At 49.7% G+C, this 12,695-nt stretch overlaps 2 protein-coding genes across 9 annotated transcripts in view; one reads left to right on the top strand and one right to left on the bottom strand.

Annotated features, from left to right (window-relative positions):
* ric8a (RIC8 guanine nucleotide exchange factor A) overlaps window positions 1–12,695 on the bottom strand; it is a 125,692-nt gene that overhangs the window by 12,851 nt on the left and 100,146 nt on the right. The gene's annotated exons all lie outside the window — the stretch shown is intronic.
* The window catches only part of sirt3 (sirtuin 3), a 77,424-nt gene that overhangs the window by 51,120 nt on the left and 13,609 nt on the right, over window positions 1–12,695 (top strand). For 7 of the 8 annotated variants that reach the window (XM_059976286.1, XM_059976285.1, XM_059976288.1 and 4 more), the window contains exons 4-5: window positions 7,008–7,240; window positions 8,056–8,156. In XM_059976286.1, coding sequence (XP_059832269.1) covers window positions 7,008–7,240; window positions 8,056–8,156 — 334 coding nt within the window. The remainder of the gene's footprint in view (window positions 1–7,007; window positions 7,241–8,055; window positions 8,157–12,695) is intronic. The other variant, XM_059976291.1, reaches the window with a different exon arrangement.

Raw genomic sequence — 12,695 nt, 5'->3', positions numbered from 1 at the left:
GCCACAGACTTGGTGGAGGCCAAGTCTGTGGGTATATATATTTAAAGTGAAAGTTGATTGTTTCCTGATCGCTCAGTGCATCAAAGGATATGGTGTGTAGGCAGATGTATGGGATTGAGTTGGATCCAAGATCAGCGAGGATGGAATAGCTCAGCAGAATTGATGGGCTGAATGGCCTGTCTCTGCTCCTATGACTTATGGTTTCATGGTCTCATTTGCCTTCCTCACCACTGACTCTACCTGCAAGTTAACCTTTGAGGTGTTCTGCACAAGTACTCCCAAATTCCTTTGCATCACAGATTTTTCAATTTTCTCTCCATTTAGAAAACAGTTCGTACATTTATTTTTTCCAAAAAGAGTGCATCACCATGCATTGTCCAACATTGTATTTCATTTGCCACATATTCCCATTCTCCTAATATGTTTAAGTCCTTCTGCAGTCTACATGTTTCTTCAACACTACAGCCCTCCACCAATCTTTGTATCATTTTCAAACTTGGCAACAAAGCCATCTATTCCATCATCTATATCTTTGATATACAGCAAAAAAAGAATCAGTCCCAACACTGACCACCGTGGAACACCACTAGTTCCCAGCAGCCAACCAGAAAAAGATCCTTTTATTCCCACTTGTTGCCTCCACCAATCAGCCAATGCTCTAACCATGCCAGTAACTTTCCTGTAACACTTAACTTGGTAAGCATGTGTGACACCCGCCAAAGGCCTTCTGAAAGTCCAAATATCCAACATTCACTGCGTCCCCTTTATCTGGGTCATCAGGTCAGATTTTCCCTCAAGGAAACCATGCTGACTTTGTCCTGTCTTGTCATGTATCACCAAGTACTCCATCACCTCATCCTGAAAAATTTACTGTAACATCTTCCCAACCACTGAGGTCAGGCTAATTGGTTTATAATTTCCTTTCTGCTGCCTTCCTCCTTTCTTAAAGATAGGAGTAACATTCAAAAGGTTTCACTGAGATCCCCCCCTCTAATTTCATCAAATTCCTGATGTAACCTATGACAACCTTCAATGCTATCAACAACAACTCAATACTATTTAGATTGAGTGAGATTGTTCTTGTGGCATCACTCAGCCTGTCTATTCTCGCTCCTGTACACTGACTTATCAATGCATGTGAACCATTCAGCAGTTGTGTCATCAGTGAATCCATAAATGGCATTTGAACTAATAACCCCGAGTTCAAAATTAAAAGTAAGTTTATTGTCAAAAGAGTATAAATGATCCCATATACCACTTTGAGATACCTTTTCCTGCAGGCATTTTCAGAAAAATAAAGGACGATAATCGGAGTTGCAAAAAATATACATAAACAGACAAAGACAGACAGCCAATGTGTAAAAGAAAACAAACTTGAAATAAATAAATAATACCGAGGACATGAGTTGTAGAGTCCTTGAAAGTGAGTCTGTAGATTGTGGAATCAGTTCAGAGTTTTGGCAAATGAAGTTATCCACACCGGTTCAGGAGTCTGATGGTTGAAGGGTAACTGTTCCTGAACCTGGTGCTGTGATATATAAGGATTCTATCCCTCCTGCCCAATGTACTGAATGGCAGGTGTCTTTCCTGAGTCATGAAGAAGGGTGTTGGCCTGAAGTGTTAACTGTTTATTCATTTCCATAGATGCTGCCTGACCAGCTGAGTTCCTCCAGCATTTTGAGTGTGTGTTGTTTTGAAGCTGGAGGCTGCTTTCCTGCAACAGCACTGTGTTAATGTGCTCACTGGTAGAGAGGACTTCATCTGTGCTGGACTGAGCATATTCACTACTTTTTGTAGTTTTTTCCATAAACAGGCACTGGTGTTCCCATACCAGGCCATGCTGCATTTGTGTTCCCAAGCCAGGCCGTGCTGCATTCGTGTTCAAAAACCAGGCAGTGGTCCATTGGTGTTCCCAAACCAGGTCATGATGCATTCGTGTTCCCAAACCAGGCCGTGATGCATTCGTGTTCCCAAACCAGGCCGTGATGTATTGGTGTTCCCAAACCAGGACGTGATGGATTGGGGATCCCAAACCAGGCCGTGATGCATTCGTGTTCCCAAACCAGGCCGTGATGCATTCGTGTTCCCAAACCAGGCCGTGATGCATTCGTGTTCCCAAACCAGGATGTGATGCATTCGTGTTCCCAAACCAGGCCGTGGTCCATTGGTGTTCCCAAACCAGGATGTGATGCATTCGTGTTCCCAAACCAGGCCGTGATGCATTCGTGTTCCCAAACCAGGATGTGATGCATTCGTGTTCCCAAACCAGGCCGTGATGCATTCGTGTTCCCAAACCAGGCCGTGATGCATTCGTGTTCCCAAACCAGGCCGTGATGCATTCGTGTTCCCAAACCAGGATGTGATGCATTCGTGTTCCCAAACCAGGCCGTGGTCCATTGGTGTTCCCAAACCAGGATGTGATGCATTCGTGTTCCCAAACCAGGCCGTGATGCATTCGTGTTCCCAAACCAGGCCGTGGTCCATTGGTGTTCCCAAACCAGGATGTGATGCATTCGTGTTCCCAAACCAGGCCGTGATGCATTCGTGTTCCCAAACCAGGCCGTGATGCATTCGTGTTCCCAAACCAGGATGTGATGCATTCGTGTTCCCAAACCAGGCCGTGGTCCATTGGTGTTCCCAAACCAGGATGTGATGCATTCGTGTTCCCAAACCAGGCCGTGATGCATTCGTGTTCCCAAACCAGGCCGTGGTCCATTGGTGTTCCCAAACCAGGATGTGATGCATTCGTGTTCCCAAACCAGGCCGTGATGCATTCGTGTTCCCAAACCAGGCCGTGATGCATTCGTGTTCCCAAACCAGGATGTGATGCATTCGTGTTCCCAAACCAGGCCGTGATGCATTCGTGTTCCCAAACCAGGCCGTGGTCCATTGGTGTTCCCAAACCAGGATGTGACGCATTCGTGTTCCCAAACCAGGCCGAGATGCATTCGTGTTCCCAAACCAGGATGTGATGCATTCGTGTTCCCAAACCAGGCCGTGATGCATTCGTGTTCCCAAACCAGGCCGTGGTCCATTGGTGTTCCCAAACCAGGATGTGATGCATTCGTGTTCCCAAACCAGGCCGTGATGCATTCGTGTTCCCAAACCAGGATGTGATGCATTCGTGTTCCCAAACCAGGCCGTGATGCATTCGTGTTCCCAAACCAGGATGTGATGTATCCTGATGTATCCTGTTTGATGATCCTGCATCAAACCAGGGGGTGATGTATTCGTGTTCCCAAACCAGGCCGTGATGTATTGGTGTTCCCAAACCAGGATGTGATGTATCCTGTTTGATGATCCTGCACCAAACCAGGCCGTGATGCATTCGTGTTCCCAAACCAGGATGTGATGTATACTGATGTATCCTGTTTGATGATCCTGCATCAAACCGGGCTGTGATGTATTGGTGTTCCCAAACCAGGATGTGATGCATTCGTGTTCCCAAACCAGGCCGTGATGCATTCGTGTTCCCAAACCAGGATGTGATGTATCCTGATGTATCCTGTTTGATGATCCTGCACCAAACCAGGCCGTGATGTATTGGTGTTCCCAAACCAGGGGGTGATGTATTCGTGTTCCCAAACCAGGCCGTGATGCATTGGGGATCCCAAACCAGGCCGTGATGCATTGGTGTTCCCAAACCAAGCCGTGATGCATTGGTGTTCCCAAACCAGGATGTGATGCATTAGGGATCCCAAACCAAGCCGTGATGTATTGGTGTTCCCAAACCAGGCCGTGATGCATTGTTGTTCCCAAACCAGGCCGTGATGCATTGGGGATCCCAAACCAGGCCGTGATGTATTGGTGTTCCCAAACCAGGCCGTGATGCATTGGTGTTCCCAAACCAAGCCGTGATGTATTGGTGTTCCCAAACCAGGCCGTGATGCATTGGTGTTCCCAAACCAGGCCGTGATGCATTGGTGTTCCCAAACCAGGTTGTGTTGCGTTGGTGTTCCCAAACCAGGTCGTGATGCGTTGGTGTTCCCAAACCAGGATGTGATGCATTGGTGTTCCCAAACCAGGACATGATGGATTCATGTTCCCAAACCAGGCCGTGATGCATTGGTGTTCCCAAACCAGGCCGTGATGCATTTGTGTTCCCAAACCAGGCCGTGATGATTTGGTGTTCCCAAACCAGGCCGTGATGCATTGGTGTTCCCAAACCAGGCCGTGATGCATTTGTTTTCCCAAACCAGGCCGTGATGCATTTGTGTTCCCAAACCAGGCCGTGATGCATTGGTGTTCCCAAACCAGGATGTGATGCATTCGTGTTCCTAAACCAGGCCGTGATGCATTCGTGTTCCCAAACCAGGATGTGATGCATTCGTGTTCCCAAACCAGGCCGTGATGCATTCGTGTTCCTAAACCAGGCCGTGATGCATTCGTGTTCCCAAACCAGGATGTGATGCATTCGTGTTCCCAAACCAGGCTGTGATGTATTCGTGTTCCCAAACCAGGCCGTGATGCATTGGGGATCCCAAACCAGGCTGTGATGTATTGGTGTTCCCAAACCAGGCCGTGATGCATTCGTGTTCCCAAACCAGGATGTGATGTATCCTGATGTATCCTGTTTGATGATCCTGCATCAAACCAGGCCGTGATGTATTCGTGTTCCCAAACCAGGCGGTGATGCATTGGGGATCCCAAACCAGGCTGTGATGTATTGGTGTTCCCAAACCAGGCCGTGATGCATTCGTGTTCCCAAACCAGGATGTGATGTATCCTGATGTATCCTGTTTGATGATCCTGCATCAAACCAGGATGTGATGCATTCGTGTTCCCAAACCAGGCCGTGATGTATTGGGGATCCCAAACCAGGCTGTGATGTATTGGTGTTCCCAAACCAGGCCGTGATGCATTCGTGTTCCCAAACCAGGATGTGATGTATCCTGATGTATCCTGTTTGATGATCCTGCATCAAACCAGGCCGTGATGTATTCGTGTTCCCAAACCAGGCGGTGATGCATTGGGGATCCCAAACCAGGCCGTGATGCATTCGTGTTCCCAAACCAGGCCGTGATGCATTCTTGTTCCCAAACCAGGATGTGATGTATCCTGATGTATCCTGTTTGATGATCCTGCATCAAACCAGGCCGTGATGTATTGGTGTTCCCAAACCAGGATGTGATGTATCCTGATGTATCCTGTTTGATGATCCTGCATCAAACCAGGCGGTGATGTATTCGTGTTCCCAAACCAGGCCGTGATGCATTCGTGTTCCCAAACCAGGCCGTGATGCATTCGTGTTCCCAAACCAGGATGTGATGTATCCTGATGTATCCTGTTTGATGATCCTGCATCAAACCAGGGGGTGATGTATTCGTGTTCCCAAACCAGGCCGTGATGTATTCATGTTCCCAAACCAGGCCGTGATGCATTCGTGTTCCCAAACCAGGATGTGATGTATCCTGATGTATCCTGTTTGATGATCCTGCATCAAACCGGGCTGTGATGTATTGGTGTTCCCAAACCAGGATGTGATGTATTGCTTTTCCCAAACCAGGCCGTGATGTATTGGTGTTCCCAAACCAGGCCGTGATGTATTGGTGTTCCCAAACCAGGACGTGATGGATTCATGTTCCCAAACTAGGCCGTGATGCATTGGGGATCCCAAACCAGGCCGTGATGTATTGGTGTTCCCAAACCAGGCCGTGATGCATTGGTGTTCCCAAACCAGGCTGTGATGCATTGGTGTTCCCAAACCAGGCCGTGATACGTTGGTGTTCCCAAACCAGGCCGTGATGTATTGGTGTTCCCAAACCAGGCCGTGATGTATTGGTGTTCCCAAACCAGGATGTGATGCATTCGTGTTCCCAAACCAGGCCGTGATGCATTGGTGTTCCCAAACCAGGCCGTGATGCATTGGGGATCCCAAACCAGGCCGTGATGCGTTGGTGTTCCCAAACCAGGCCTTGATGCGTTGGTGTTCACAAACCAGGCCGTGATGCGTTGGTGTTCACAAACCAGGCCGTGATACGTTGGTGTTCCCAAACCAGGCCGTGATGCGTTGGTGTTCCCAAACCAGGCCGTGATGCGTTGGTGTTCACAAACCAGGCCGTGATGCGTTAGTGTTCCCAAACCAGGCCGTGATGCGTTGGTGTTCCCAAACCAGGCCGTGATGCGTTGGTGTTCCCAAACCAGGCCGTGATGCATTGGGGATCCCAAACCAGGCCGTGATGCGTTGGTGTTCCCAAACCAGGCCGTGATGCGTTGGTGTTCCCAAACCAGGCCGTGATGCGTTGGTGTTCCCAAACCACGCTGTGATGCGTTGGTGTTCCCAAACCAGGCTGTGATGCATTGGTGTTCCCAAACCAGGCGGTGATGTATTTGTGTTCACGTATTAGGCAATGATGCACACTGCCAGGATATCTTCCACTGTTTATCTGTTGAAGTTTGTCAATGTTTTTGGCAACAAACTGAATCTGCACAAACTTGTAAGTAAGCAGGGGTAGGCTCACGTCTCCTTTGTGATGGCACTTATGTGCCGGTCCCTGGTCAGATCCTCTGATACATTAATGCCAAAGCATTTGTAGTGTAAAGGTCGACCCTCTCTAACTGCAATGCCCTGATGAAGACTGGCTCACGGACCTCTGGCTTCTTCCTCGTCTAGTTGAGAATCAGCTCTTTGGTTTTGCTGTCATTGACTGTTGCTGTGGCACTACTCAACAAGGTCCAGAGTCTCCTTCCTATGTGCTGTGACAAATGTTACATCCAGGCACCTGGGGTTTGGGATGGAGCTCAGCTCTCTGGGTCTATGAGGTTGTGGCTCTATCACAGAGTCTGGGTCGAGTCTATCTTCTCTCTTCTAGGGGCATCCTTACACAGAGTCCAGTTTCTGCTCTTCCTCCTTTGCCTCTTCCCACCTCAGCAAGAATGGCGTAAATAACTGGTTTCCCACCAGTTTCTCTCTCTGTTAATGTGATATTGGAGTGAGGGGGAGAGTCCATGAACCCTGTGATTTGTCAAAGGGGAACTACTGACCTGTGGACTATCTGTTGTTTCAGGTCACCGGGCAGTGGGCTATATGATAATTTACAACAGTACGACGTGCCCTATCCCGAGGCCATCTTTGACGTTGGTTACTTTGCCCACAACCCAGAGCCATTCTTTGCTGTGGCAAGGCAGCTGTACCCTGGGCACTATAAACCTAACTACACCCACTACTTCGTCAGGCTGCTGCACCAGAAGGGACTGTTGCTGCGAATGTACACACAGAACATCGACGGCCTCGAACGGAGTGAGTGTTAGCTGTGGGCGGTGGCAGCAAACTTCCAGCAGGGTAGACGATGTCCACAGGAAGAGAACCGGAGGGAATGCATGTTCCGGTCCCACCCTGCCCTTTCATGCACATACAAAGCCATACACAGTTCCGGTAGACCTGTGCGTGAGAGATGGAACTTTGCAGAGGGTGGGGAGAAACCGTACACAGTACCCCAAATTAGACTGCACCAATGTCTAATATAACCATAACTTCCACTGAACATCCCATCTCCTGTATTGAATATACTGACTTATGAAGGCCATAAGACCTTAAGACATAGAGCAGAATTAGGCTATTATTTGGCCCATTGAGTCTGCTTTACCATTCAATCATGACTAATCGTATTTTCCTCTCCTCAGCTCCATGACAAACTGCTCTAAAAAGTAGGCATGCAATAAAGTCACTCCCTTTAGATTCATTACTGACTTGATTTTCCCCAATTTATCATTGTATCCTTGCAGTTCGTTACTCAACCACAAGGATTCAACATTTTCCAGTCCTACAGTATCTTACAAAGGACATAGATGTCACTTCTTTCTACTGATTTGTAGAATCAGTGGCATCTGTGCTCCACTTACTGACCAGATGTCCACTCACTGAATGAGCCATTGTTCAGTCGCTAATTGTGCTATGGGATCTGTTGTCCATTGACTAGATCATTGTCCATACACTGACCTGTCCATGGGGTTTGTTGTCTACTCACTGAATGGGCTGTGGGGTCCAGTGTCTATGCTCTAACCTGACTGGGTTCCATTGTCCACTCACTGACTGCAGCTGGTTCTGTTTTTCAGGGGCTGGGATTCCACTAGAGAAGCTTGTGGAAGCTCACGGGACATTTTCCACGGCAACCTGTACCATCTGCCGAGGGGGTTTCACTTGGGAGCAGCTCCAGGTAGGGTATCAGGATGTGGTGGGGAGTGGAAATCTGAGAGGGTGGTGTGAAGGTGAGGAATGGCTAAGGGTGCTGAGGGCGCTTGAGGAGGGAGCAGATATTTGGATATGGATAGAGGTTTTGAGATAGAGTAGGTCAAGAGGAGAAGTTTTGGAGATAGAGAGGTCATGGGAGGAGGTCTGGAGATTGGTTGGGTCAGGAGGGAGGTTTGAAACTGGAGAGGGTTGGGGAAGAGAATTGCAGAAGGGAGTGTCAAGGGGAGAAGGTCTGGAGATGGGGAGGGTCAGGGGGAGAAGGTTTGGAGATGGGATGGGTGAAGGGGAAGAGATTTGAAAATGGTGTGGGTCAGTGGGAATAGGTTTGAAGATGGTGAGGGTCAGTGGGAAAGGGTTTGGAAATGGTGAGGGTCTGGGGTAGAAGGTTTGGAGATGGGATGGGTGAAGGGGAAGAGATTTGAAAATGGTGTGGGTCAGTGGGAACAGTTCTGAAGATGGTGAGGGTCAATGGGAGATGACTTGGAGATGGTGTGGGTCAGTGGGAAAGGGTTTGGAAAAGGTAAGATCAGTGGAAGGAGGTTTGGAAATGGTGAGGGTCTGGGGTAGAAGGTTTGGAGATGGTGTGGTTCAGTAGGAGGATGCTTGGAGATGGTGAGGGCCAATGGGAGGAGTTTCAGAGATGGCTAATGTCAGTGAGAGGAGGTTTGGAGATGGGGAGGGTTAGGGGCAGGAGATTTGAAGATGGGGAGGATGATTGGAGGGTGAGCTTTAATGGGGGAAGCTTTGCAGATGGACGGAGGCATTGAGAGGAGAAGTGGAAGTCCAAGGAGGTTTGAAAACAGTGGGTGAGGGAAGCATCAGTAGGAAGAGATTTGGAGATCTTGAGGGTTGGGAGGAGGTTTGGAGATGGGGTGGGTGGGTGAAAGGGAAGAGGTTTGAAGATGGCTTGGGTCAGTGGAAAGAGGATTGGAGATGGTGTGGATAAGGGGTGGAAGATTTGGGGATGGTCCGGGTCAGGGGAAGTGATTCTTGAAGATGGGAGAGGGTGCCAGGAGGAAGTTTGGAGATGGTGAGGCCAATAGGAAGAGTTTTTGAGATGGCTAATGTTACTGAAAGGTATGGAGATGGAGTTGGTCACTGCGAGATTTGGAGTTGGCAAAGTCAGTAGGAGGTTTAGAAATGGTGGGGGTCAATGGGAGGAGGTTTGGAGAGGGTAGGGTCAGAGGGGGAGTTTTGGAAATTGAGAAGGTCAGGGGAGGTGTTTTGGAGATGTTGAGGGTCAGTGGGAGGATGTTTGGAGATAGTGAGGGTCAATGGGAGGAGGTTTGGAGATGTTGAGGGTCAGTGGAAGGAGTTTTGGAGATGGAGAGGGTTAGTGGAAGGAGGTTTCAAGAAGGAGAGGGTCAGTGGGAGGAGGTTTGGAGATACTGAAGGACAATCAGAGGAGGTTTAGAGATGGGGAGGGTTGGAGGAGGAGTTTTGAAGATGAAGAAGGTCAGCAGGTGGAAGTGGGAGGAGGTTTGGAGATGGTTAGGGTCAAGGGAGGAGTTTTAAGATGCTGAGGTCAAGGGAGGAGATTTGGAGATGGTGGTCAGTGGGGGGAGTTTTGGAGATGATGAAGGTCAATGGGAGGTTGTTTGGAGATTCTGAGGGTCGGGAGGAGGTTTGGAGATGGGTATGGACAAGGGTGGAGGTTTGGAGGTGGCAGGGTGAGGGGAGGAGGTTTGAAGATGGGAAGTGTTTAGGCGTGAAGGTTTGGAAAGTAAAGATCAGTGGGAAGATGTTTGGATATGAAGAGGGTCAGGGGCAGGAGGTTTTGAGAGAGAGGTTTAATGGGGGGAGCTTTGGAGATGGAGAGGCACAGTGGGAGAAGGTTAGTAGAGTCGTAAGGAGGTTTGGAGATGTTGAGAGTCAAGGAGAGGAGGTTTGGATGGGGAGGGTCGGGAAGGAGGATTGGAGCTGGGAGGGTCAAGGGGAGGAGGTTTGGAGATTGATAGGGTCAGGAGAAAGAGCTTTGGATATGGAGAGGTTCAAAGGAGGAGATTTGGAGATGATGTAGGTCAGTGGCAGAGGTTTGTAAGGCAAGGGTCAGTGAAAGGAGGTTTAAATGTGGGTGGGGGTCAGTGAGAGGAGGTTTAAATGTGGATGGGGGTCAGTGGAAGGAGGTTGGACATGTAGAGGGTCAATGGGAGGAACTTTGAAGATGGGGAGATTCAAGAGAGGAGGTTTGGAGATGATGAGGGCTGTGGGAGGAGGTTTGGAGTTGGGAGTGTCAGCAGCAGGAGGTTTAGAGATGGGTTGGGTCAGAGGCCATGGTTTGGAGTTGGTGGTCAGGGTAGCAGATGGAGAGGGTTAGGGGAAAGAGTTTTGGAGATAGAGAGGTTCAAAGGAGTAGAGATGGGGAGGGTCAAGGGTGGAGGTTTGGAGATAGGGATGGTCAGGGGCAGGAGGTTTGGAGATGGGGAGGGTCAAGGGTGGAGGTTTGGAGATAGGGATGGTCAGGGGCAGGAGGTTTGGAGATGGGGAGGGTCAAGGGTGGAGGTTTGGAGATAGGGATGGTCAGGGGCAGGAGGTTTGGAGATGGGGAGGGTCAAGGGTGGAGGTTTGGAGATAGGGAGGGTCAGGGGCAGGAGGTTTGGAGATGGGGAGGGTCAAGGGTGGAGGTTTGGAGATAGGGATGGTCAGGGGCAGGAGGTTTGGAGATGGGGAGGGTCAAGGGTGGAGGTTTGGAGATGGTGATGGTCAGGGGCAGGAGGTTTGGAGATGGGGAGGGTCAAGGGTGGAGGTTTGGAGATAGGGATGGTCAGGGGCAGGAGGTTTGGAGATGGTGTGGGTCAATGTGGAGGCCTGGAGATAGAGAGGGTCAGGGCACATGGAATGGAAAGGGGGAGTTGGAAGTGAGAGAGTAAATGGAGGCAGTTTAGAGGTAGGAGGGACAAAGGAGTAGGAGATTTGGAGATGGAGGGATCAGGGAAGGCTGTTTGGAGGTGGGAAGAGTCAAGGGAAGTGGTTTGAAGGAGAGGGTTGAAGAAGTGAGCAGATCAATGGAGGAGATTTAGAGTTAGGATAGTCAAAGGAATAGGAGATTTGGAGATGGTATGGGTCAAAGGGTGCAGGCTTGGAGATGGGGAGGGTTAGAGGAAGGAGTTTTGATGGTGGGGAGGACATGTGGAGAGGGTTTTGAGGGAGATGGTTAATGGGAGGAGTTTTGGAGATGGAGAGGGTCAAGGAAGGAAATTTGGATATGGTGAGGCTCAATGGAGGAGGTTTGAAGTTGAAGAGGGTTGGGCGGTTTGAAGATGGGAGGGTCAAGGGGAGGTGTTCTGGAGATAGGGAGGGTCGGATAAGAGGTTTGGCGATGGTGATAGTCAGGGAGGAGGTTTGAAGATGGTGAAGATCAGTGGGAGTGAATTTGGAATTGTTGAGGGTCGATGAGGAGGATTAGGAGGGTCAGAGGGAGGGGGTTTGGAGGTGGCAGGGTGAAGGGAAGAGGTTTGAAGATAGTGCGGGTCAGTGGGAGGTGCTTTGGAGGGTAAGGGTCTGTGGGAGGAGGTATGGAAGTGAGGTCAATGGGAGGAGGTTGGAGATGAGGATGGAGAGGGTCATTGGGAGGATCTTTAGAGTTGGAGAGGGTCAGGTGCAGGGAGTTAGGAGATGGGTAAGGTTAAGGGAGGAGGGTTGGAGATTGAGAGGCTCAGGGGAAGTAGGTTTGGAGGTGGGGGGGTTCAATGGATGAAGTGGAGGAAGTTTGGAGGGGTAAGGTCAGGGGAAGAAGTTTGAAGTTGGAGGGTGTTGGGAAGGAGGTTTGAAGATGGGTGAGTGAAGGGAAGGGTTCTGGAGATAAGGAGCCTCAGAGGTGAGGAAAACTAGAGGTGGTGAGGGTCAGGAAGGAAGTTTAGAGATGGTGTTGGTCAGAGAGTGGTACTTTGGTGAAAGTCGGGGAGGTCTGGAGCTGTGAGGGTCAGTGGGAAGAGATTTGGAAATGGTGCTGGTCAGCAGAAGGGGGTTTGGAGGGTGAGGGCCACAGGGGTGCTTTGTAGATTGGGATGGTCAGTTGAGTGTGATGATGAGGGTCAATGAGAGGTGTTTGGAGATGGGGAGGGTTAGGAAAAGGAGTTGTGAAGATGGGGAGGGTGGGGGGAGAAGATTTGGAGGGTGAAGGTTAATGGGAGGAAGTTTGGAGATAGGGAAAGTCAGTGAGAAGAGGCGTGCAGATGGCTAAAGTCAGTAGGAGTAGGATTAGAGATGGGGAGGGTGAGTGGGAGGAAATGTGGAGATTTTGAGAGTCGGGGAGAAGATTTTGAGGTGGGGCTCACAGGTGGAGATTTGGAGATAGGGATTGTCAAGGGAGGAGGTTTGCAGATGGTCAGGTTCAGGCGGAGGAGGTTTGGATGTGATGAGAGTCTGTGGGAGGTGTGGAGATGTAGAGGGCCAATGGAAAAAGTTTTGGAGATAGAGAGAATCAGAGGAGGAGGTTTAGAGAGGTGGATGGTCGGGAGGAGCTTTGAAGGTGGTGAGAGTTAGTGGAGGAGATTTGGTTTGG

This window comes from Hypanus sabinus, chromosome 7, assembly GCF_030144855.1.
Source record: "Hypanus sabinus isolate sHypSab1 chromosome 7, sHypSab1.hap1, whole genome shotgun sequence".
In the NCBI taxonomy this organism is placed as follows: Eukaryota; Metazoa; Chordata; class Chondrichthyes; order Myliobatiformes; family Dasyatidae; genus Hypanus; species Hypanus sabinus.
Note: the sequence above shows the minus strand (reverse complement) of the source record. Positions and strands in the feature narration are given on the sequence as shown.